Here is a 26,474-nt window from a genome sequence, read left to right on the forward strand (position 1 = left end):
TGAGAAATTAAAAGAATAAATAGCTACTATTTTCCTGTTTTTTTCCAAAACCAATCCTGTGTATTCCTTTTGCTGGCACTGCATAAAGAGCAACTAACAAACAAACAAACAAAATGGTCCAGCTCTTCTTCAAGTCTAGACAAAATCCCATTAGGAACTGAATTTGTGCCTAGAGCTATTCCTGTTGCCAGGATGGAATATAAAGATACTTCAGCATAGTAATGTCCTTACATAAACAAAATACTGCTAAATAGATGTAATCCTGTTATTATGTGTGTGTTCTCAAGCCAACCTCTCTGTGGTGCTTACTGCAATACTATTAATATGCAGGGTCAGATTGCTGGGAACTTTGTCCCTTATCTGCAAGGTAGGCATGGCCAAGGGGAGTGAGAATTTTTTTTTTACTTGTGTTGACAGTGCTGACATACTTTTAACTGGTTTTTAACAGTTTGAATAAGGGTCCAAGTGAGTTGGGTTTACATATGTTGGCTCTGCCTTCTAAAATTGTAAAATGTATAGAGGTACACATACTATAACAGAAAATTGGGTAAAGACTGCTGAGGGGTTAGCGCTCACTGTGACTAATGTGCAGGTCTACAGTTGATAGACCTTCAACTCAGGACTACTAGGGAAATTGAGTAGGTTGTTTGGGGGGGGGTGTTATTTGTTTGTTGTTGCTTTTTTTGGGGGGGGGGGTGTTTGAGGTGGTTTTCCTTAGAAGGTCAGATCACATTGTGTGGCATTGTGCAATGAAGGGTGGAGACCTGTCCAATTCACTGCAGTCAGACCCTCCTGGGAGGATCTCAGCTACACACCTATTTTATGGAGATGCGGGATTTCTCCCTATCTTCCTTCTTTGGCCTGTTGGTTAAGGGCAAGTGAGATTTGGTGGCACCCAAACCCCAAGACCTCCAGGCTTAGGGGTAGGATGCCTGCCATGGATTTAGAAGCATCTAAAACTGCAGACTGAAGAGTCTGGGAGGGAAGATACATGCTGGTGGTAACACCACATGGACCTAAACAACTGGGCTCTACTCAGTGGATGAAATTTGGAACTAATTTGACTGATTGGGCCTGAGACACAAATTAAAAAAAAAAAAAAAAAGTGCTTTGCCATTTGTCTTTGCAAGAGTTAGTTCTGATGAGATACAGATTATTCTAATGAGTGTAAATTGTCTACTTAAAAGTATTGAAATCCTTGGAATATTAGTGGGTCAGGTTGGAGCCTATGCCCAAAGAGATTGTAATGAGAAGTGGATATTGCCCCGCTGTGGGTGGCAAAGAGCCATAGTAGTGGAGTGCCCCACCTCCATGCAGTGTGCAGCACTAGTGGAATAGTGCTCCCCACTGATGTACACCAGGAGAGCATCAGTGGTAGCAGGGCCACAGTGGTGACTGCTCTGTTATTTTCTTTCTCCCTTCAAAACACCATTATACTTTATAACAGCAGTTCCCAAACTGTGGTTCACAACCCCAAATGGAGTCACAACATCAGCAGATGGGCTCATGGGGGTGGGGGCTGTGGGTTGGGAGTAAGGGGCCATACTGAGAAAAGGGAGTCATGCTGAGGAAATGGAGCCATAAATGGAATCATGCAGACAAAAAGTTTGGGAAGCACTGCTTTATAATGTTGCCTAAGAGTGGGGAAGTTTGTTCACATTGGAGCCCCTGAGCAGAATTCACTCTCATAGGTTTCTGGGTTGGGACTCAAATAATAAAACTTTATTAGTGATTGCTAAAAATCATAGTTATTTACATGGCTTGGGAGAGATTGAAGAGCCTGTAGGACCCAGCACACAGTAGCTACATAGCTAGTTTATGTTGATGCAATCTGGAGCATGCATTTTAGTCATGCAGCTTTTGTTAGCCTAGGGTACAGCCCCCAATATATTTGTGTAAAACCCCTAAATTGAACCTTCTGCCATCCCTTGCCAGGGTTAGATGAATTAAAAAAAACCCCAAAAAACAAAACACAACTGATGTCAGCTCCTTTAAAAGACATGGAAAAAATAAATAAATCAGCATTTGTAAAATGGTAAAAGGCAAGGGGGCAGGAGGGGTATCATTACTTTCTGAATAGTTATGATGTACATTTCATTCACCAAGCCATCGCTTGTGTTTTCATCACTAGCCACGTCACTTGTGTTTTCTCTTGGGGCATGCAAATACCTGTTTATTCCCCCAGTCTGGGGTTAGCTTTCCAGATCGTACATTCTGGTTTTTCTTATATAGCAAACTGAGTCCTCCCACATCCTAAATACTTGCTACCTTAAATGATTTTTTCCTGAACAGTGTGAAACACGGTTTGGCCACGGAGCCTGAGTGGGTAGGGCTCACACTGTCGGGTTCCATGAAAAGGTGGGATGAGGGGGTGCAGAGTGGCCCCCAAGACATTGCGAGGGCTGCCAAAGAGCCATGGCACCATTGCTAGAGAGCAGCCCTGACACCCCTGCGGCTCGGTGTAGCCAGGACACGCCACCGCACGGAACCGCCCCCTCCAACGGGCGACTCCAACGGCTGTACCCGCTGGAGGGCCCCCCCGGGTACGGACCCGCGGGAGGAGGGGGGTGGGGGGGCAGCCGCGCACGCGCTCAGGCCCGTGCGGGGCCCCACAAGCTGCGCGCTCAACACGCGCGGGGGCGGGGGCCGAGCTGTCCCGCACGCACTGCCGCTGCATATGCTTTAAACCGCACCTCCATGCAATAACCGCTCACTTAACACGCACCTTGCCCCCAGCCCCAATGACCCCTCAGGGTCTCAGCACGCCCTAATGGCTGGTACACACCCACGCACCGGTCTTCTCCCCCACCCCAATGCTGGTAGACACCCCCGTCTGGTTTTCTCCCCCTGAGGTCTCCTATGCAGGACATGCCTCCCTGCTCCCTTCTTTCCCCTGCATTCACTCTCCCTGGCTCCATGATCCCTGCCCACTAAGTATGGTGCTGTGACGTGCAGGGTCCCCCACCTTTCTGAGGGTTGTTAACAAGCACTTTGACTTTGCTGCCTCCAGATCATTTTTGCCACATATACAGTGGATTTATGTAAAGGCCAGCTGAACCTGATGCGGAAGAAGGGATTGAGAGGTTACTTGAAGAAAGATCATCCTACCATGAATCCGGGTTTAAAGTTCAAGGGAGGGTGGGTGGGTTGTTTCTGGTTTTTTAAACAAGCTGTTGTTGTACTAAAAACTGTAACTAAGTTATAGGCACAGATTTTCAGGTGCTCAGTACCCACAACTAGGGCCAGTTTCCCCACAGAATATAAGGGCCTCAGTAGATAACCTGCTCCATGCTTGAGTGACTACTTTTTTGGAAAAGTCTAGCAACAAGAACGTGTCTAAATAGTTAATGAAAATCAGAGCTAGCATTAACAAATATAAGGTTTTAAATCAGAAACATTTTTTTAAATGTTTAAAAATATCTCAGAACTCTGGTTTCTATAGAAATGCTGTTTTATGTATTACCATCATGCAGCTGTGACCTCTAGGACAAAATCAGTCATAGTTTATGGCACTATAAAAACAATTAAAAAAAACAACCCCAAAGCAACTTTTAAAAGCAAACATTAGTTATGATGTAAATGTCATTCATCAAGACCAAGTATTCGCACATTGCTTATTGTGTTTTCTCTTAGGGCATGCAAATATCTATTTATTCCCCCAGTTGGGGGTTAGCTTTCCAGATCATAAATTCTGTTTTTTTCTTATATAAACACACTTATTTTCTTATATAAACAAACTGAATCATCCCACATCCTAAATCCTTTAAATCTCAGATACTGTTACTGATTTTGATTCCAGTCCCTAAACTCAGCAGTTCTGATAATAATGAAAATACCCAACCTGTTTACAGTACTAATTTCAAATAGCTTTATGATATTACCGGGCTCCTTCCATGGTGGTCACAAGAACACTGAGCTTTTACAAAGCAGAAAACTCCAAAGCCAAAGGGGAGGTCATGCCACAGTTTTTGTTTTTAACTGAATTAGGTCAATGTTCAGAAGCCACACGCAGGCGCGCACACTTAAAATTCAGTCTGTAAACCACAAACAACAAGTAGAAACCATCATTCAGAAGTATGCAGTTTCAATTTGTTTGAAAACATGTTTAATATTATATTAATTTACACTAAATAAAAACAAGCTATCACTAGTAAGACTTACTTCTGCAAAATGGAAATGCAAGCTCCAAAATGTTTCTGGATTCAGAAACCCTTAAGAGGAAAAAACAACAACTGATACTGCCAGATGAAATTTAGGTTCCGATTGTTTTTCAAGTCAAATTCTTTACTATAGAGCTGATTGCTTTGAAGTGAGGGTTTCCAGCACTCCAGATTCTAATTTTATTTTAGGGAGTAAGTGGAGAAAAAAAAAAGGTTTCACTTGTCATCAGCCTTATTTAACTGATGACAGTGAAATAAAATTACTGCAATGACCCTAATAAAATTACTACAAAAACACACACATTTGATGGGATTAGCAGCCTCTTCCTAAAACACAGATTTGAAATAACAAAGGTTCTATGCTTCAGCAAGATGTGCCAAGTAGTCACATCAAGCATCTGCTTGTATTATGCCAGTTCTAGTCATACCCACATGCTTTTTTATGTCCGTGTTTACACAAAAAACACTTAACATGTTTGGTTTGTTGATATGTAACTACAGTACTTAACTACTTAATTTCATCTCAAGCTGGATGGATATAGAGGACATACAACCAAGTGATTTAGAAGTGCTTTTTTAATTCATAAGATTTGAATACATTCAGTGGTTTGCTTTGAAAAAGCTATATTTTTTAGTTTTGTTAGGTTAGTGATGCTGAACCGTAATACTGTTTAATCAAATTATTTATCTTTCACTGATTTTTGACTCATTAGTATTATATGACAAAGTGAACCTTTTAATTAATATCAGCAATATTATCTTTTTTTTTTTTTTTTTTTTTTGCTCCTGTGCTTTGTCTACCAGGATCTGTTGTTAATGAAATTACCTGCGTATGTCACAAACAACAATTTAGCCAGCACTGTACCATTTGCATTGCATGAAAAGGTAAGAGGGATTTCTTTTATGCATATCTTCATGAACATTTTATCAAACTCACCCATTTATTAGTCTTTATAAGCATCTCTTTTTTGCCCTTTGGACTATACTGATAATTAAATGGCCTGTGAGCTCAATGTATAGAATATTAGAATCATAGAAAATTAGATCTGGAAGGGACCTCAGGAGGTCATCTAGTCCAACCCCCTGCTCAAAGCAGGACCGTCCCTAACTAGATCATCCCAGCCAAAGCTTTGTCCAACCAAGGATGGAGCTTCCACCACCTCTTTAGATAGGAAACCTGTTCCAGTGTTTTACTACCCTCCTAGTGAGAAAATTCTTCTTAATATCTAACCTAAACTTCCCTTGCTCCAACTTTAGACCGTTGCTCTTTGTTCTGTCACCTGTCATCACTGAGAACAGTCTAGCTCGTCCTTTTTTGAACCCCCTTTCAGGTAGTTAAAGGCTGCAATTAAATCCCCTCTCAGTCTTCTCTTTTCTGAACTAAATAAGCCCAGTTCCCTTAGCCTCTTCTCATAAATCATGTGCCCCACCTCCAAACCATTTTTGTTGCCTTCTACTGAACTCCCTCCAATTTGTCCACATCCTTTCTGTAGTGGGGGCCCAGTGGTGGATTAAGATTTACTGGGGCCCTGGGCTCCAGCAGAGGGAGAGGCTTCCTGGTGCTGCTGCTGCCGAGGGTGGGGCAGGGGCACTGGAATGGGTGACTACAGAGGGGCTAACACAAATTTTAAGGCTATAGCCCACCCCCAAGCCCACAAGCCCAGCTCCCCTACCAGGAAGAGGCTAGCACTGCCCCTGGCCCATGGGAGAGGCTGGGTGGATCCAGCCAGGCTGGGGGTGGGGTGGCACATGTCTGCTTCTCCTCCCTGCTCCCCACCACCCCTCATTGCCAGTGGCAGAGCAGAGTTGAGTGGGGCAAGGGCAGATGTGGGCTGCTCGCTGCAGGCTCGGGGCTCTCCAGGGTTCTCCATTCTGCTGCCTTTGCCCTGAGCCCGCAGTGGGCAGCCTGCATCCGCCCCACACACAAGTCTGGGGGGCACATGCTCCCACATGCCTCCCCCCAGGGGAGGGCAGGGGCAGCGGCAGGGAGCCCACCCCACCCCACGCCCCTGGTCAAGCTGCCCATGGCTCTGTCCCTCTCCCCATCCCAGCCTCAGGTCCCATGCACCGCCCTGGCTGGACAGCACCCCTAGCCCCTATGCCTGCCCCACTCCCTTCCTCACTGTGGGGTCCTCAACCTGCCCCCCATCACACCCCTTCCCCCCATATACTTGCCTGGAGGGAGATGCTTTCCATGCTCCTCGGCTGCGGTCCAGGCCACACGCATGCAGGCAGTGCCTCCTGCATCTCATTCCCGGAAGCCCCTTGCAGGCTGGAATACTGCCTGCCTGCAAAGAGAAACCCACTATTTCCCATGGGAACCCAGGCATCTGGCGGCCCCTAGGCCTGTGCATTAATCCACCTATGGGGGGCCCAAAACTGAACACAGTATTCCAGATGTGGCTTCACCAGCGCTGAATAAAAGGAAATAGTTGCTTCCCTTGACCTACTGGCAACACACCTACCAATGCAGCCCAGTACGCTGTTAGCCTTCCTTGCAACAAGGGCACACTGCTGGCTCATATTCAACTTATTGTCCACTGTAACTCCCAGGTCCTTTTCTACAGAGCTGCTGCCCAGCCAGTCAGTCCTCAGCCTGTACCAGTGCATGGGATTCTTCCATCCTATGTGCAAGACTTTGCACTTGTCCTCGCTTCATGAACCTCATGAGATTTCTTTTGGGCCCAATCCTCCACTTTGTCTAGGTCACTCTGAATGCTAGCCCTACCCTCCAGAGTATCTAATATTCCCCCCAGCTTGGTGTCATCTGCAAACTTGCTGAGGGTACCCTCTATCCCATCTTCAAGATCGCTAATGAACATATTGAACAAAACCAGCCCTTGGGTGCGCCGCTTGATACCACCTGCCAACTAAACATTGAGCCATTGATTACTACCCTCTGAACCTGATGCTCCAGGCAGTTTTCTATCCACCTTGTAGTCCTATTTATCTATCCCATACTTCCTCAGCTTGCCTGCAAGAACATTGTGGGAAACTATCAAAAGCCTTGCTAAAATCAAGGTATACCACATCCACTGGTCTCCCCACATCCACAGAGTCAGTCATCTCATTGTAGAAGGCAATCAGGTTGATCAGGCATGACTTGCCCCTGTTGAATCCATGCTGACTGTTCCTAATCATGTTCTCCTCCATGTGCTTAGAAATGACTTCCTTTAGGATGTGCTCCGTGATTTTTCCAGGGACTGTAGTTCTCTGGATCCTCCTTCCCTTTCTTAAATATGAACACTATGTTTTTTTCCCTTGTCCAATCATCTGGGACCTATCCTGATCAACATGAGTTTTCAAAGATGATGGCCAGTGGCTCTGCAATCCCATCAGCCAACTCCCTCAGCACCTTCAGGTGCATCCCATCTGGACCCATGGACTTGTAGATGTCCAGCTTTTCTAAATAGTCCCTAACCTGTTCCTTCACCACTGAGGGCTGCTCACCTCTTCCCCAAACTGTGCTGCTTGGTGCAGTAGTCTAGGAGCTGACCTTGTCTGTGAAAACTGAGGTGAAAAAGGAACTGAACACTTCAACCTTTTCTGCATCCTCTGTCACAAGTTTGCCTCCCCCATTCAGTAAGGGACCCACACTTTCCTTGAGCTTCCTCTTGCTACCAACATACTTGTAGAACCCCTTCTTGTTACCCTTCACATCCCTTGCTAGCTGCAACTCCAATTGCACTTTGGCCTTCCTGACTTCATCCCTGTATGCTCAAGCAATGCTCTTATGTACTCCTCCCTAGTTCTTTGTCCAAGTTTCCACTTCTTACAAGCTGTCTTTTTGTGAGTTTACTGAAGAATTCCCTGCTAAGCCAAACTGGTCTTCTGCCATACGTGCTTGTGTTCCTGCACATCAGGATGGTTTGTCCCTCCACTCTCAGTAAAGCTTCTTTAAAGTACAGCCAGCTCTCCTGGACTCCTCTCCCTCTCAGACTGGCTTCCCAGGGGATCCTGCCCATCAGTTCCCTAAGCAAGTTAAAGTCTGGCTTTCTGAAATCCAGGGTCCTTACTGTACTACTCTCCATCCTTCTTTTCTTCAGGATCCTGAAGTCATCCTGAAGTCACCAGGTCATCTTGTTTAACTTTATCAAATAAAAGTATTTCTGGATGTAGTATATTTGTGCAACATAAGCCATGCTTGTGTTGTTGTACTGTAAAAATTGTTAGCTGTCTTGCAGTGCCAGTTCCATGTTTAAAAAAAATATTGAAAGCTAGAGGCTTCTGATGACTACATCATGCTTATCAATATATACCCAGGTCTTTTAAATGTATTGAAATCTAAGTTTCACATTTATATGAGGTGAAGATTTTTAAAACTACCACACAACTGCATCCTACCTTTGGAGGGCCCTTAAATCCTCATTTCTGCTGTTAAAATCCCCATAGTACTTCAATTTCTGCTGATGGGTTTACATACAACCACTGAAATCCTGACAGCAACAGGGATTAGCTCTGGCATGTGTAAAGCATGGTTTCATTCTCACATCAGGCATTGCCCCACCTACCTTGTCTGTAGGATCTAATCCAGAGGTGTTCTCAGAACATAGATGCCAAATTTGGCCTCATGAGGAGAAGACAACGTTGGTATCTTCCTTATGATAATTTATTAGGTAACTCGCATGAAATGTGAGACCCAGATACAAATTCTGAAATAAATCAAACAGAAATGGTTGAATATTTTCCACCCACAGCTATATTTAATAGATATAAAACTGTGGCTGTACTTCTCTATTTCATACCATGCATGCAGCCTCATGTTCTTTCCACAGCAGCTACTTAAATGCATTCATACACATGTAAGTTTGCGTATAAATGATGATGTTGGTCTTCCATAATTTTCAGGCTACCTAGCAGATTTTACCCTGGATTTCAGAAGTTAATACAACACCTTTCCCTTTAACTATTTACTCTTTCAAATCTAGGGACGTTAATAAAAATGCTTTTCATTAACAAGATCTCGCTATTGCAAGTGGCCTTTGCTCATTCTTTGGAATTCAATACAGATTTCCAACTGGGCTGGGAAAATGCCTGGTAGGTAATCCTCTGTACTGTAAATCAAGTTTATCACTACAGCTATCATAAAACAGAGAAAGAGCCTTCTATTTTCTGTTTTGACACTGAAAATACACTTCATAATAACTTTGATTCTCTCAATAAAAGAATTCTCTCTCTCTCTCTCTGACAAAACACTGTCATATGAGCTTATTACTTTTTTTCTTTAAAATGCTTCTCTAGATAGCTAGTTAATATTTTACTAGGATAACTAGAATTTTAAACAGTTCTTTTCCACTGCGTCATCTGATCATACATAGGTTGCTTACAAAGAATAAGGAGGGAGGGAGAGAGAGGTAGAAAAATGCCTGTGGTAAGTTACTTTAAATGTACTCTTTCTGTTTTATTCAAAGCACATTTAAAAGTTCAGTTAATGTATGGTTAATGTTGTAAAGAGCTATTGGAACAAGGAAGTATTAGAAAGTGTTTGAATTAGCACTGCAGGGCTATCAGAAAGAGGAATTCAGAAAAAGGAATGATTAGTAACATGGTTGTGAAAGATTAGTAACTTCAAACTCAGCATAGATATCAGCTTCCAGATAAACTCTTCTTAAATTAATTGTTGTGCCTTGGATGGTTAGAAATAGATTCTACAGCATCTAGGAAATTACGCTCTAAATATTTTTATTTTCCCCATAAAGAAGTATTAACATTTCAATGGATTTTTCCATAAATAGAGGGATTATCCAGTGGTATATAGTTTCTAAATGCTTTGATGCCAGTATTCATTGATGCATTCATTTTTAATCCCTGCATGCACGTGTATATATAGTGTGGACTGGAGTTAGTGCTGTTATTGGTGCTACCGCTGAGTCTCATTTCAGTCTGTGCCAAACTGACCACACTTTCAACACGTTGGACTTGATTGGCAGTTCCTTAGAGGAAAACTAGCAAAGGATTTGAACTTCTTGAATTGCCTCTCTCAGAAGTTTCCAGCTTCATATTCCATCATGTTGGAGGAACTGAATTGCCTCTTTAGCCCACATATTCCTCAAATTCTTTATGGAAGTCTAGTCTAATCTATTACATATGTTCCTGGGCCCTAGATTCCCTGGCAACAATATTTTCTGCCTGTCACCAGCCCCCAAATGCTATTGTGATCCTCAGACAGACAGCGGTGTAGCTTGCTTACATGTTACTCTTGTAGAGGAGCTATTCTCAAAACTACACAGAAGGTTGGGGAAATAACTGTGAGAAGTGACTGAGCACTCACTTGTTCATAAACTGTGGAGGCCCATTTCCCACATAGAAAAGGAAGGGGCTTTTCAACCCTTCTTTCACACACTTGAGCACTTTATTTCAGTTCCTCCATTTGCAAAAAAGGAGCTAGATAGCCCTGTCTGTATTTTCATCATCCAGAAAACCCCACTTTTTAACAGCACTAATTTTATGCTCAAAAAACTAGTACTGCAAGCATGCAGTAATAAGCCAAAACATCTTGAGCACAGAAAGAAAAATAGAATTTGTTATGAACTACGAACTGTGTTAAATTAACTTTTTAGCCATTTGTATAACCAGTTATGAATTTTTGCTTGTAACAGGATTTCATTACTGTACATATGAAAACAGTTTGGAGCCCCCTGCTGGCCAAAGTTATAATGCTGTGCAAATCCTACAGTTTTGCATGTGGTTAAAAATGCATCAATAGGCCTATTGATGTAAGCTGAATGATTTGCATGCTTAAAACATACGTGCACATTCCTAGGGGAAAAAATCCTTCACAGTAAGACCCCAACTCTTGTGGCGAACCCTATAATTCTGCACAAGTGGAGAAAATTGCTCAGGGTTGGAACCCAAGTCTCTGTGTTAGCTACAATAGCTATTGACATGGCCAAAAGTAAAGAATTAAAATAAAAAACTCCTACGCTATTCTTAACCATCATTCCAACTTAACTCCTGTCCCCTCCCCATCCAAAAAACAAAAAAAAAAACCCACACCATGTTGCACACATGATATTTTTTCATCAGCAGGAGCTTTCTCTGAAGCACTGTCTACGTTTTAGACAGAAGTTGGGTAGTATAGGAGAGTCGGTTCTTACATGTGATTGAAATCAAATGTAAATTTAAAATGTATTAAATAGGAAGTGAGACTATATGGCTCCTATTCCCTTTTCGGAGCGCTAAAACAGGACAGATGGATCCATAAACTTCTCTTCTAAGCAGCTTGTTTGTGCCTTTTACTACTTCAGGCTGCTATCACGCATACAAAATCTAATCACAAGCTCCTCCTTGCTTATCTTAGAGGAAAAAACACCTCTCCTATTCTGTCAACAAGGTGTGGAGAAACATAATCCTGTTGTTGAGGTGTGGTAGGTACAGGAATTCTCAGTAACCCTGCCCTCAAGAGTAGGGGTGTATTGAAACTTCATTTTATAATGATAAATGTCTGAAACAGAACTAAATGTATCGCTTCACCCATCACACAGTTGAATGTACTTATATTCTGTTGGAGTGGGAAGACACGAAGGTGCATGGCACAGCATGGCAAGATGTGGTGTTAGAATTAAGATTCCCTCTATCTTTAATCTAAAATTTCATAACTGCTATCGTTCTCAGAAAGCAATAAATTATTCCCCCTCCTCCTCGTTCCTTCCTACACAGTGTGAGAGGTATATGATGATTATATGGTACTGCCTTAAATTTATCCTTTATTAATAATGTTTGATATTTGAGGAACAATAGCTAATTAATAGGTTTATACCATCTGCTGGTCAAGTGCTTTAGTTTTTCAGCACTTTGAGCTGTCAAGATTCACATAAAACTTGGATCCATGGTTGGCAATCTTAGAATTACAGTGTTCCATTTACAAAAGTTACAGGGAAATGGCTTTCTTTTCCAGATCTCTTATTGTATTAAGATATTGTTTGCCTTATCATAAAGAGAGAAGTACATCTATTACAGGATGCCTCAAGTGTTGTAGGCTTGGTGTGAATACAAGGGCTTAAAAAAAAAATAAAAAAAAATCAACAAGCAGATCAATATTTGACTTACTATTATAAAAGATCTCTAAACCACATAAGTGGGATCCCATTGTACTACAGGCAGAGGTTTTCAGCTCCAAAGTATTACTCCTGCAACCTTGGTTCCATAGAAAATGCTCTGTAGTGCTCTGAAGGACTCAGATCCCACAGAGTAGAAGGGATGGGGTAAGAGTAGGGAACATCTTAGAGTAAGAAAACATGTTATTTGTGAGGCCTGGTTTAAACTGCGATTTTGCATTTTTCATGAAAATCATGAAATTAAGTGATTTTCACGAAAAATACGACTTGCAATAAAATACCACAATATGGCTGCTTGCTGGAAAGTTCCCCTGCAAGCAGCCATAACAGCATTTCATTGCAACATGATGGCTACTCTGGCTTGGGAAAGCATCTCCTAGCCAGCAACAAAAGCCTAGCAGGGGAGGTGGGAAGGGGTTGTAAGAAGGACAGGGGGAGGATGGGAGGGGAGGGGCTGTTTGCTCCTCGGGCAGGAAAACTGGGGCCTGGGGGGTTGGGGTTAAGGGAAGAGAACACACTTGGACAAGCAAAACAGCCCCTCCCCTACCTGGTGCCAGAACCATCTGCCCAGGCAGCCCCCAGGTTCCCCCAACCCCGCATGTCCCAGTTTTCCTGCCCCGAGGCAGAAACAGCCCATGCCCATGCCCATCCCCAAGCTCTCTCCTCCCACTATCTTCTTCCAGCGAGGCAGGGGGAGAGGAGCAAGGCCTCTGCTGCTGCAATTAAATCTGGCCCTAAACCTGCCCCCATAGCCAATCAGAGGGCAGGCAAGGGGGTGGGGCAGTACAATCTGGGTGCAAAAACAGCAGACTCTACCACAATATTAGCAAGCTGGGCCCACTTTTTAAACCAGGCCCTACTTATTTGGGCAATATGCACGGAGACTCAGGCTGCTTGTAGATATTAAGAACACAGTGCTTTACTTTCAACTCAGCACACTCCTGTGCCAAGCCCTGCATATATCCAGAAGATGCAGCACCTTAGTTGGACCTTGCTCACCTGACAGCTGTAAAGATCGAATGCTTGGTGAGGCTTTTTTGGTGCTTCTACCTAATAGCTGATTGAATCAGCTCTAGCTAAAAGCACCAAAAAGCCCCTCTGAAGCACACAATCTACACTGCAGAGCCGGATCAAAGTAGCACGCTGCTTCTTCCGTTACAGCACAGTTTTGTTTAGTTTTGTTTTAGCATCTGCAAACTAATCTGTAAGGCTGCAGGTACCCAAGAACAAAATTAAAATTCTTGAAACCCCTGTCTAGCTGCTGTCTATTTCTGGAGTTACCCATATCCATAGACACCTATGATTTTACCAAGGAAGTTTTCTAGGTGTCTAAAGTCCAAAGTCCTTACAGTGCTATGTGGAGGTGCAGTTAGCCCTACAGTTTCCACAAACAAGACACTCCTCTACCCATCTTACCTGTAGGGCTCAGTCAGATAGTTGTTTTCATCTATGAAATTAATCTCCATGCATTAAACTTGAGGAAGAAAGAGCCCTTTTATCCAATGTCTCAGATGTTAGAGCACTCAGCAGCCAGGTGGGACCCTGAAATTCAATTCAAGCACCCACAGCAGTTAATGCACTTGTTAACCACCAGGTTAATCAGCAACACACATAACAAACAGGGCTCCATATCCTGGAATTTGGTGGCAGGCTCCATTCCTACTCACCCCTCCCCTCTTCCACCCATGAGTTCCTGGACCCTGAGACCAGATGATATGGCTCCAGAGGCCAAATCCAGTTTACAGACCAGATCTTTGATATCCCTGCTACAGGCTATTGGGGGGAGGGATGAGGAGAGTCTCAGTCCTTCCTGTTCAGGTATACGTGTTAAAAACATTCTATTTTGCATGGAATAATTAAATAATTGTTGGACTAGAGAAAGCAAATTGCTAGTTAGGGAGGGCACTCACTAAAGAGATATCAGTTCTAACCTTCTACTCTACTAAATGGTTAAAAGCATTTTATTTTAAATATTTGTTAAGGAGTCACTTACTCTCTCCAACCCTATGACTAAAATTATTCCAGTTTTGGACTTTGGTCTCCCACACTCTAAGTTGGTTCTAACCACTGAGAATAGTAGATAGAGACTACCAGCTCCTTCATCCATGTCTTACAGAAGAGAGCTGGCAAAACAGATGCATCATAATCAATCTCCAGACCAGTTTTGCAGCCACTGACCACAGTCAATTTGGATTACTCTTTGTGATTTAGGTACCAACCACTTAAGTGCTGTTCATATGCCAACAAGATCAGTTTGGATCTGGTCTGGGGTATCTGAAGTTATGCACTGCAGTGTCTAGCAGTGCAATATCAAAACTGTTTTGTGGCTCCAATCCTCACTTCCCATTCTGTTCTGTGAAACTCTGAGGAGGACTCCTAAGCTGGGAGAAGCATTCTGTCAGAGACAAGAAGTGCTTAGTCAGAGAGAAGGGAGGTCATGGCATGGAGGCACTGAACACAACAGAGTATTCCCATACTTAAAATGCAAGGCCCCTGGCTCCAGCAGTGGAATTCACAAATTCAAGGTAGACACCTAAGTTAATTATATTTTAAATGGGGAGAATTCAGCAGCTAGGATGGGGATTCATTACACAGTCTCTATCAAGCATGGGGACACCTAACCCAGTTGAGGAAACACTGAAGAAAATCTGATACACCATCCAGAGGTATAACTAGCAGGGTGTGTGTCCTTGACAAAAACCTGCCAGAGAAACAGGGAGATTAAGTTAGCTATTAGATAAAAATTTCAAAAAGCCCTGCTGAAGCACGTGAGCTACACGGATGCTGGATGAGCCGGGTCAAACTGATGCAACGCCCCTTCTGGGCACATACTGCGCTCAGTGTGTGGGCACACTGAGCTGAAAGTAAAGCACTAAAGTCGTCGTCCCCTCCCCCCCCCCCACCGTGTAAACAGCCTTAAAGTTTATGGAGTTTGAATTCAGAGTCTGTATCCCTAGCTCATATGCTCTATAGCTACTGATGCTCCTTTCCTCCAAAGTGTACAATCCCTTTCTGAAACTGGCTAAACTGTCAGCTTCCACAGCATCTGGTGGCAATGAGTTCTACACTTTAATTATGTGCTGTGTGAAAAAAAACTTCCTTTTGTTAGTTTTAAACTTGCTACCTACTAGTTTTATTTTGTGACCCCCTAGTTCTTGTATTGTGCGAGAGTAAGTGATAAATCCCTATTTAATTTCTCTTTGCCATTTAGTATTTTGTAAACCCTCATCATGTCCCTCCTCAAGCATCTCTTTTCTAAACTGAATAGGCCAAGCCTCTTCAGTCTGTCCTCATGTGGAAGTCCCTCTATACCACTTAATCATCCTTGTTGCTCTTCTCTGTACCATCTCTAGTTCTTTTATATTCTTTTTGAGGTATGGGCACCTGAATTGGGCAGTATTCAAGGTGTGGATACTCCATGGATGTACTAAGGGGCATGATGATACTTTTAGTTTTGTTTATATTGCCCTTAACAACCCCTAACATTTTGTTCACCTTTTTGATGGCTGATGAGCATTAAGCCAATGTTTTTAATGACCTGTCCACAATGACTCCCACATCTCTTTCTTGTGTGGTAACAGCTAATATAGTAATAAGAATGATAGTATAAGTATGGTTAGGGTTATTTTTGTTCAGGTGCATCACATTACACTTACCTACATTGAATTTCATCTGCTATTTAGTTACCCATGAACTCAACTGCACCAAATCCTTGTGTAGTTCCTCACAGTCCATCTTGGTCTTTACCACTTCGAATAATTTTATCATCTGCAGATTTGGCCACCTTGCTGCTAACCCCCTTTTCCACATCATTTATAAATATGATAAACTGCCCCAGTGCCAAGGCTGATCCTTGGGGATCCTGCTGTTTGCTACTTTCTATCCTGAAAACTGACCATTTATACTTACTCTTTGCTTTCTATAAGTTCTACAGCTGCCTAATTTAGTTAAGTCCTCCCTTCTTTATGACACAAAAAGGTTTAAAATTTAATTAGAAAAAAAAAGAAAAGGATCTGGAATGTTGTTCTGCTGGGGGGGGGGGGGGAAGGTTGTGTGTTTGTTTTTGTTACTGTTAAAAGTATCCGGAACCTCAAGCCTGATCTCAGGGGAAGAAGCAAGTGCCTTGAGTCAAAGGAGGAATCAAGTTAATTAGTTAAGCCACCTCCCTACTTCTTTTAAAAGAAGAAAAGGTTTGGAGTATTTTTCACATGCATTGTTAAGAAGCAAAATAGGTACAGTAAGTTTTTCCTTCTCTTTCACAGGTGTTCTTTAAGCTATTGAATAAGGCAGGGAGACAAATTCAGGTGTTCACTGTGATAAACACCTTTACCCTAATTTAGTTTTTAAAGAAGGGGGCGGGGGGCAGGCAGGAACACACAGGGAGGTGGAGAGGAAGTCTTCACTTAGACTATACTTAGAATTAGGCCTTGCCACCATCTTTCAAAGGAGTATGGTACTGCTCAGGAGTAAGAAGCTGCTCTTCATTTCCAGCTATTTTATTTTAAAAGTTAGTGAAGTAGCACCTAACAGAAACCTTCACTACTTTCTATGTAGATGGAGAACAATAAGAATACCACTGATACAATTTCTACCCTACAAATTCAAGTTGATGATGTCAAAAATGTTATGACCAAAAACATCGATAAGGTTTTGCAAAGGGAAGAAAAACTGAGTGAGCTTGTTGACAGAACAGATGATCTCCAAACAGCGGTAAGTGATACGATTTCTCATGCAGCCTGTACATTTGACATGCAAAGGCTTTATGTGAACTCCTTAATTTTGGTGAAATTCTATGAGTTTATACAGTCTTTACTAGAATAAAGTAATGGTCAACATAAACATAATTATTTACAGTGAGGGTTGGCAAAATATGGAATGGGCTTCCAAGGGAAGTGCTTTCTTCTACCTTGGAGGTGTCCAAGAAGAGATTGGACCTAGCTGGGGTTATTTAACCTCAGTGCTCTTTCCTGCCTCAAGCCTCGATGATCTACCTGGGTCCCTGATGATCTTCTGGCCTCAATGATCTACCAGCTCCTTTCTGACCCTAGAAGTCTAGGAAATCTATAAAATGTCTCTTTGCTTCTTATTGACAATTACACAAATTTTCAGGGACAGAAAAAGTGTTAGAATATTGCATTAATGCATACTGCAGGAAAATATCACTATATTAGTATGTGAATTGTAAGATTTCTTTTTAAGAAACAGGTTTCTTTCCTGTGAGTAACTTAATGTAATGCTTCTAAGCCTTTAAGACTCATTAGCTGTTTACCTTTATCAAAGGAAAATTGTTTTGAACATTTAAGTGAACCTTTCCAAACGAACCTATTTTATGGAGGTTGCACACGACCCATGTTACTAGAACCTGCGTTTTGCCTCAAACCTTCACCTTCCGTTGACATGTAAATATTTTAAATGTTATAGTTTCTTTCTACTCAACCTCTAATAGGGTTTTTTGTTTTTTTAACTGGCGAGTATGGAAAACTATATACAATGCAATTAAAAAAAATTAAAAAGTAAAAAACCACCAATTCAAATTAACCGAATAAAAGTTTGAATCCAATCACACAATTCAGAAGAGTATTTATACTGCTAGACTTATTTTTATTGTAAATGGGGGAGGGGGTTACAATTAAACAGGTCATGCTTGGTGAGGCCGCACAGTCTGTATACCTGTCAAGTAAGCTTTAAGTCTTTTCTTGTGTGGATATTTAAAAACAATTTCCTGTACAACAATGTTCAACAGATCCAGTTCCTGAGAAATAAAGTTTCTTGTCATTTTACTTTCAGGCTGATGCTTTTCAAAAAACATCTACAAAGATTTCCAGGAAGATGTGGTGGAAAAACTTCAAAATGGTTATATTAATTGTTGTTATTTTCCTTATTATTTTAACATTTATTATCCTCTTGGCTACAGGTGTTATCCCAACATGAACTTATAGTTTTCATGTTGAACAGTAAACAAGTCATATATACATTTTATCTAAAAGATTTCTTTATAGATTTATTTATGCTTTGTTACATTTGTATATTATACAAAGAAAAAAAAAAATACTGGAAATCCCCCAAAATCAGTTTGCTTCCTTTTCTTTTTACAGTTCTCCAAAAAGCCATAAGGAAATGGGTGTCGTTAAGCCGTGTGCGCGTAGTAAATCTGATAGGTAGCTTAAGTGATGTCTTGCAGAACATGCTGTAGTGTAAGATAGCTTAATAATCAACCCATAGAACTGAATAACTGAGAATCTTAAAAATATAGGCTGTTTGCAGATATGAAAAAACAAACAACATGCTTTACTTTAAAACTTGGCACAGTTCCACACCTAGCCCAGCACATGCCCGGAACAGGTAACGCATTAGTTGGACTCTGCTCACCTAATGTCTGTATAGATAGTGGGCTTTTTTTTTTTTTTTTTTGTGCTTTTATTTAATTTTTTCCATCATGGCCTTCTAGTCTAAGTATAAAGGTGACCATGAGGTCATGAGTCCATTTCTTGTGATGCATACCAAAATACAGAGCAACCCAGAGCATGGCATGGGAAACCATTTTGCTCAGCATGCCACAGCTAGCCCAAACTCTAGGCAGGCCCTTGCCACCATCCATGGAGCCTGGGCTGCTCAGAACAGGCAGCTGCACTGGGGTCTATGTAGCCCAGATCTAGCTTGTAGCCAACAGTAGGTGCGCGCGCGCACACACACACACACACACACACACACACACACACACACCCCCCCCCCCCCCCCCCCTCAGGGCAAATGGCAGGGAAGGGACAGGAGCTGTGCTGCCACAAGGATCGGGCCCCTTGTGGCTCCCCCACCATCCACCCTGGCATGCCAACATCTTACAAGTCAGGGTTGCAGTTTTTTGGTACTCTACCCAAAAAAACATTGCTGACCCTAGATAGAGGGTGTTATGCTATGCAGTATCTAGGGCTTCAGACAGGCGAGAGCTTCATTCTATAGCTATAACAAGCACAAAGAAACACTTAAAAAGTAAGATTAGAACTCAAAGCTAATTTCAGTCTACTCCACTGTTTCGTCCCTTGTGCAATTTAACCTCTGCAGCTTTCCTACATATCTCATTGCAGCAATCTAGTTTGTGAAACGTCCAATAACTAAATCTGAAAGAGAGGGAGAGGGGGGTTAGTCTTGCATGAAAAATAAATTTTAAATGTAGTTTATGATTGAAACTAGCTTTTCTACAGATCTACACTTAGATTTCATAGACATTAGGGCTGGTAGGGACCTTGCAAGATCATCTGGTCCAGCCCCCTGCCCAAGGGCAGGAAGTCAGCTAGGGCCAGACCCCAGCAAGATGATCCAGACGCATCTTGAATGTGTCCCAAGTGCTTGCACCACTTCTGGGTGGAGTCTATTCCAGACTCTGAAGATTTGGACAGTAAAAGAAGTTCTTCCTTATGTCCAGTCTAAAACTGTCTTCCAGCAGTTTAATGATCATTGGACCTTGTTTTCCTTAGGGGAGCCCTGGTAAAACAATATTTTTCAAGGAAGGAGTTTAGGAGCTGAAACACTGTCTGGACCAGCTCTCTACATTCCTCCTCTGCCTGTAGCAGTTGAGACTTTAAAGCTGTTAATGGAAAATAGCAGGTGGAGGTGGCTGCCTAAATCCACTTCTCCAAAAATTTCTTGGATTGATCTCCCTTAAGAGCATCCAAACCTTTTCTCCCACATTCACAAAGCACAGTGGTGGTGCTGAGAGCCAAAATGTTTGCCAATACATTCCCCAGCTGTGGCAACTCCTGGGCCATCTTCTGCTCCTTGCTGATGACAAAGCAGCTACAAGGTCACTTCTTTCCAAAATGACCACAGACTTTGGCAATCCTTCGCAGCCAAGTATAAGAGTCTTCCATGAGGGTCTTATCTGTGTCTGAAGATGGTTGGTGAGGGCTCTACTGCAGCTCAGATGTGCTTCCATGTGGGGTAGGTGGCGCTGGATTCTTTATTTTGTCCGACAAGCTGTTCCTGCACATGTTGAATCTCCTTAGCCTCATCTTTCCACCATTTGTTCTTCATATCATGGGTCCTTTGAACCTCTGCCTTGGCTTATTGGAGATTTGACTTCTTTTGCTTGGAGTTGGTGTCATTTTGCCAAGCACAAAAGGCCTTGCACTTGCAATCAATCAACTCTTGGATACACTGGTCACTCTCATCAAGCCAGCCTTGATGTTTCCTGGTAGATAATCCAAGTGTCTTCATAGGTGCTGATGACAGTGGCTTTGAGACCACCCTACATGCTGCTGACATTGTCCCATTGTTGTTGATTGGAATTCACCAGTTCTTTGTTCAGGCACTAGTGGAAGAGGTCTTGCTTGCTTGGGTCCTCAAGTCCTTCAACACTGATGTTCCATCAGCATTGCTTCTGCTGCAGCTGTCATTTGGGAACCAGTTTGAGTGACATAACTGAGCAGATGAGTTGACCAATCATCAGCTGCTAGCTCAGGTGATATGGATACCTTTGTCACGGTCTATGCCTGGGATTGAATATTCAAATCAGGTGTCAAAGCTTAGATCATGAGTGTAGCCATGATGTCTTGTGCCTGTTTTTTTGGTATTTTTGGTGGAACAAGGCCTTGGTGATGGCAAGTCCATGTTCAGTGCATTTGGTCAAGAGGAGGATGCCACTGGAGTTGACCTTACCTACTCCTTCCTTGACAATGGTTCCATTCCAGAGGTTAGAATCCCTTTGGACTCTGGTGTTGAAATCTCCGAGAAGCAGCCCGTCTCCCTCCAGAACATCAGAAAGGACTTGGTCAAGGTTGGCATAGAATTCCTCCTTGGTTTCATTAGCTGTGTCAGAAGTCGGGGCATACACACTGATGACAGTGGCATATTGGCTCCCCACCTGCTTAAGAGAGAGTCACGAGGCACTCTGATACAGAACTTATTGAGTTGGTTTATTAGCTAATTCTTAAGTGACAAAACCAGCTCCATGAAGGTGGCATTCTCCTTCCTGTTGACCATTCCAGGAGAAAAAACTGTTTTCATGAAAGATGCCTGTGCTTCTTGGAGAAGTTACTGCACATCAGCTTCCAAACAGCTCTCAACAGAATGGGACCTTGATCCAATGGCAAGGAAAGCAAGACAAGTGGGGATCTTGTTCTACTGCAGCATTCATCTTCCTTTGCAGCTATTGAGATTCTAGCATCTTCTTCCACTTTTTCCCCCCACCATTGAGGATTTTTAGACCCATGGCTGGGGTCTGGGCAGGCTTATTATAGATTCATAGATGTTAGGGTCAGAAGGGACTTCAATAGATTGAGTCCAACCCCCTGCATAGGGAGGAAAGAGTGCTGGGTTCAGATGACCCCAACCAGATGGGCATCTAACCTCCTCTTGAAGACCCCCCAGGGTAGGGAAGAGTACCACCTCCCTTGGGAGCCCATTCCAGATTTTGGCCCCATGTAGAAGTTCCTCCTAAATGTCCAGTCTAAATCTGCTCTCTGCTAGCTTATGGACATTATTTCTTGCAACCCCCAGGGGCACCTTGGTGAGTAGAGCCTCACCAATTCCCTTCTGTGCCCCCATGATGAATTTATAGGCAGCCACAAGGTCACCTCTCAACCTTCTTACAGAGGCTGAAGAGATCCAGGTGCCCTAGTCTCTCCTCATAGGGCTTGGCCTGCAAGCCCTTAACCATATGAGTGCCCCTTCTCTGGACCCTCTCCAGGTTACCCACATCCCTCTTGAAGTGTGATGCCCAAAACTGCACGCAGTATTCCAACTGCGGTCTGACCAGCACCCGATAGAGGGGAAGTATCACCTCCTTGGTTCTGTTCGTCATGCATCTGCTGATGCTTGATAAAGTGCAGTTAGCTTTTCTGATGACTTCGTCACGCTGACGACTCATGTTCATCTTGGAGTCCACTAGAATTCCAAAATCCCTTTCTGCTTCCATGCTACCGAGCAGGTCATTTCCTAGGCAGTAGGTGTGCTGGACATTTTTCCTCCCTAGGTGCAGCACTTTGCATTTCTCCTTGTTAAATTGCATTCTATTGTTTCCTGCCCATTTGTCCAACCTGTCCAGTGGCGACCTATACTTGCCCTGTCACAGCACCACCAGAAAAATGTATGTTGCTTTTCAGGAGGGAAGCCATTGCCATTTACTGTCCTCGCATCGTGGTAGTGCTGCTGCTGCTTGTTCCATGACTACTTATTCAATTACCCTTGCTTATTTCACAGCTAGCCTTCCCTGAAGATCATTCCATTATCCACCACCAGTGGATGTGCTGGATAGCAATACAGTTCTGCCTGACAGTGACCACAGAACACTTATTGGAAATCTGCAGAGCTGACTGAGCACAACGTGATGGCTTTCTTGCTTTCCACTTGTAACATTAACATGAATGATAGCTAAATACACAAATATTCCACATAATCATTGCAGCAGTGGAAATAAAGCTTTATGTAAACATGACTAACAGGAACATACATAAAGGCACTGAAGTGGTGGTAGTAGTCAACACTGTGAAAAAGTCCCTGTTGGACAGCAGAGCAATCAGTCTTAGCTTGGGCAGTGGCCTAGAGACAGCACGTCTCCCTCCAAAAAAAAAATCAGTATTGCCTTAAGAGATGTCGACCCCAACACAAGCAGATGGGGGGCGGGGGGGGGGAAGAGAAAACAACACAAAACAGAACAACTTTCACTGGACTGTGATGTTGGCTGAAGACAGTTAAAAACTTCAGCATAGGTTCAGTTAATGCAGCACATGCTCTTTAATACTTACCCACATTATGAAGAACTACAGTTCGACTACTTGTCACCCTTAAAAGAGGTAAAGGGAGGTAATAAAAACTTATGGCACTTTCCTGCTCAACCCACCAACATGATCCAATACTTCTGTAGTCCCCAGCACTTTATTCATCAATCAATTCCCCTCCCAAAAGTCTCTGAAACTGGGCCATGAGGTTGTTTTTTCTTGAAAAAAAATTATACTCACACTGATATGTTATCTTTTGAGGCATAGCCTGCCTTCTTACAGGCAAAATAAAATTATTCTCTGATCTTCACCATCCCTCAAGCATCTTAGGTCATCCAAAAGTTTTCCTAAGTTAATAAGTCACCAATATGGCCTCAAGTCTATTGTACCAGAAGAAAGGTTATATAACTAGTACAATGCTGTTTTTGTTGCAGCCACACCCATGTCAAAGTACAGTAAATACTCCGACTAAAGATCTTGGTACATACCAAGCCACACCTAGTACTGGCTTCCTATCAATTTTCTCTAAAGGGGTTTTGTTGCTTATCATCAAAATGATACCTATATACGCAAGACAACAAGGTGCCAATTCTGAGTGCAAATGTCAAGACAGCCTTTAGTTATGTGTTTTGTTGTTGATGTACATCTTTGTCCCAAGTTCAAAATTAACTTCTACGGTACAATTTGACATGCAAATATCAGCAAAGCTAAATCTCTCTCACTTCACCATAATAGTTGCACCTTACCCTACCATGCCACAAAAGGAAACATAACTATAATTGGTATAATATACAATCAGAGGGAAAGGCACAGGGGAATGCAAAAAAGTCCCTACAAGAAAGCCATACAAGTTATGCAATATTTTGGTACGAAGCAACAAGATCCCAAATCAATATAAGCCAGCTATACACCTGCAAGGAATTTCTAGACAACCAAGCTGCTTGGGCTCATTTTGTTTCATGAGAGAAACAGCCTTCTGGATTTGCCAAATTTTGGTTAGGAACTATATGAAAGTGGCAGGCTAGCCCATCTACACCTAGGGAACTTGGGAATGCAGAACATGCTTGTAGCTACATCAAGAAAAACAGGCTCAGGATTTGTATCAAACTGAAGATTCCTAGAAGGAAAAGTCTTTATTTTTTGGAAAAAAACTAAGTACACAAAACCATGTTTAATGTACATGCAAAAAAGAAAGTCAACAACATGTCTCAAACTTAGAACAGAATGTTTTAAGAGTAATAAATTGAACCACTTAACATTAAAATTAATCCCCTTTATCTGAAAGGGGATCTCACCATAGACTGAAATGCATTTAACAATTAAACCATAATTAAATCAGCTATTGCTGTTTGCAGTCATGTTAAGATTGATGACATCACTAACAGTGATAGTTTGCAAAACAGCTACCAGGAACAGGCTAAAAATGCCAAATAATGTTTTGCAATGATAAGATAGCAAGATGTATTAGAAGGAATTCTTTCAACTTGTTTGAATGAACTGAAACAGGTAATCTGTTAAAATGTCTTTATATGAAGAGTAGAAACACTTAGATATAAGACGTTCCTTCAGGAAAAAACAAAAACAATAAAACCCCAAAGCTGAGTAGCTCTCCTGTGAAAGGTTTGCTTTCTTACAAAGTTAGAAAGCAAGGCTGAATAGCAACCTAGGGCACTGGGGGTGGGGAAGAAGGAGTACAGCTGGTAGATCCCTCCTCTACATTATGACAAAATCAAATCCCAAATAATTAAGAATGCTTTCTGGAGACCATAGTAAATTGCAAGCGTTTGGCAGGAGAAACTGATGTACCAACTATAAAAAAAACTAGTTCATGTTAAGTATTTCCAAAATTACCAGTATATTCTCACAGGGTCTGGAGGAGGTTAGGCAAAATTAATATAAAGGGCTGAATGCCCAGAGAAGCCCATCTTCTGCTTGCCTCTAAGAATCCTCCTTCTGAGGATCTATGCCACAAGAAGCTATATAAGCCAATGATTTTTGTAGCAATCCACTTTATGAATAAAGTGTTTCTACAGGTAAGTTTTTACTAGGACTATACAGTGCCCGAATCGCAAAACACAGCAAGAAAAGCAAAGTCCAGAATGGCACATGAAGTCACGCAGATCTACTCTCAAGGAGCAGTTGTCATTTTCATGGGAGGGCAGTGCCTTTGGTGAGGAAAAAGCTGGGTAATGATCAATATAGCCTAGCAAAATTTGATGACTGACACCACAAGGGACCAAGTTACATGCCTATATTTAAAGTGTGTTTGGAAAATAAGTGAAGACTGGAAATACAGAGAATAAGCAGACTTAATAGAAGACATGGAAAGAAAAAAAAAAAAATGTATGCAAGATGCTGCCAACATGCATGAACTAGGCACTTGTACAGTAAAATTTAAGTTACTAAGAGTCACAAAAGAGTGTCAGAACAGTTGATTCTTCAACACAGAATTTTGTCTTAGGCTGTAGAGAACTAACAGACTTTTGAATCCTGTAAGTGATAAATGGCCGACATTAAATGAACCAAGATATGTGCTTGATGCCACCAGCTATTTACAAGTCACAGAAGAATGCTGCAGCAGACTCTTCTCAAAGAGCTGGTTTCACCACGCTGCAGGCAAGATTCACATGCAGAAACCGATTTTCCTCCGAAGATATTTAAACTCAACAGCAAACATTGCGTATTATAAAAATCTGTGGTCTGTCTCAAGCTCTTTGCCTCTGAGATTTGTGAAGCTAATTAAACATGCACTATTCAAGGTGCTTGTTCCACTTTGGTTTAAAGCAGTGGACAAGTTATCTAGCACCCTTCCCTTTTGCAAACTAGCAAATTCAATTTACATTATTACTGTACATTTCCTGTGTAACCTTACTTCCTGCTGTCATTGCCAAATGAAACTACCATTCCATGACAAACAAAAAAAAGTGCCAAGGTCACTACAGTTAAACAATTCGATTGCAGTCTTCACCCCTACACAATTTTCACTTAATTCTTAACTCCTGCTTATTATGATAGGAGAGTGAAAAGGAGGGGGAGAGAATGTTGAGTGCGCATCAACTTAAATGTCAGACTCTACAGGCAATCTGAGTTCAGATTAGTGTCCTTGATTTTTTTTTTTTCCAAGTTATGCGAGTTAAGGTTGGATTTATACATGGCACCATACACAATCTTCTATCATGACTTCATAGAGAGCTGGAGGCAACACTGTTCCACTGAGAAGAACAAAATCTTTAAGTAAAGATTCATGGCAATGGAAAGAGGCATGTGTTTGCTATACTGGCAACCACCGGCAGCAAGCAGCGGTCCTTTGTGAAACCAATTCCCCATTGCTTTGCTATACAAAAGGAGATTAGGATTTCTAGATTTAAAATGACCAATTTAGACAAAAAGTGCAAAACTTCAGAAGTCACAGCAACCTTAGAAATGTCCAACAGACTGGATAGACACTTAACTGGGATGGTTTAGTCAGGGACAATCTTGCCTTAAGCAGGGGGCTGGACTAGAAGACCATGTGAGGTCCCTTCCAGCCCTACTTTCCTATAATC

General features: G+C 42.2%; 1 protein-coding gene and 1 long non-coding RNA gene across 9 annotated transcripts in view; one reads left to right on the forward strand and one right to left on the reverse strand.

The window, feature by feature from the left end:
• LOC109282328 (uncharacterized) overlaps positions 1 to 9,354 on the reverse strand; it is a 192,683-nt gene extending 183,329 nt beyond the window's left edge. For both annotated transcript variants that reach the window (XR_009459901.1, XR_002089286.2), the window contains exons 1-3: positions 8,906 to 9,354; positions 8,672 to 8,812; positions 3,882 to 4,034 (exon numbers count right to left, since the gene is read on the reverse strand). This is a non-coding gene — a long non-coding RNA (uncharacterized LOC109282328). The remainder of the gene's footprint in view (positions 1 to 3,881; positions 4,035 to 8,671; positions 8,813 to 8,905) is intronic.
• Positions 2,529 to 26,474, forward strand: part of LOC106738081 (vesicle-associated membrane protein 7) — a 27,466-nt gene continuing 3,520 nt past the window's right edge. Inside the window, exons 1-4 of one of the 7 annotated variants that reach the window (XR_009459898.1) lie at positions 2,529 to 2,543; positions 4,965 to 5,045; positions 16,772 to 16,927; positions 18,005 to 18,196. Coding sequence is in view for 1 of the 7 variants with exons in the window: in XM_019483925.2 (XP_019339470.2) it covers positions 2,814 to 2,819; positions 4,965 to 5,045; positions 16,772 to 16,927; positions 22,412 to 22,528 (360 nt within the window). In the remaining 6 variants the exon portion in view is untranslated. Of the gene's footprint in view, positions 2,544 to 2,622; positions 2,820 to 2,889; positions 3,084 to 3,123; positions 3,139 to 4,964; positions 5,046 to 9,436; positions 9,532 to 16,771; positions 16,928 to 18,004; positions 18,197 to 22,411; positions 22,647 to 26,474 lie in introns of those variants that run through there. The other 6 variants (XM_019483925.2, XR_009459897.1, XR_009459895.1 and 3 more) reach the window with 6 other exon arrangements.

The sequence above is a fragment of the Alligator mississippiensis genome, chromosome 2 (assembly GCF_030867095.1).
Source record: "Alligator mississippiensis isolate rAllMis1 chromosome 2, rAllMis1, whole genome shotgun sequence".
NCBI lineage: Eukaryota > Metazoa > Chordata > Crocodylia > Alligatoridae > Alligator > Alligator mississippiensis.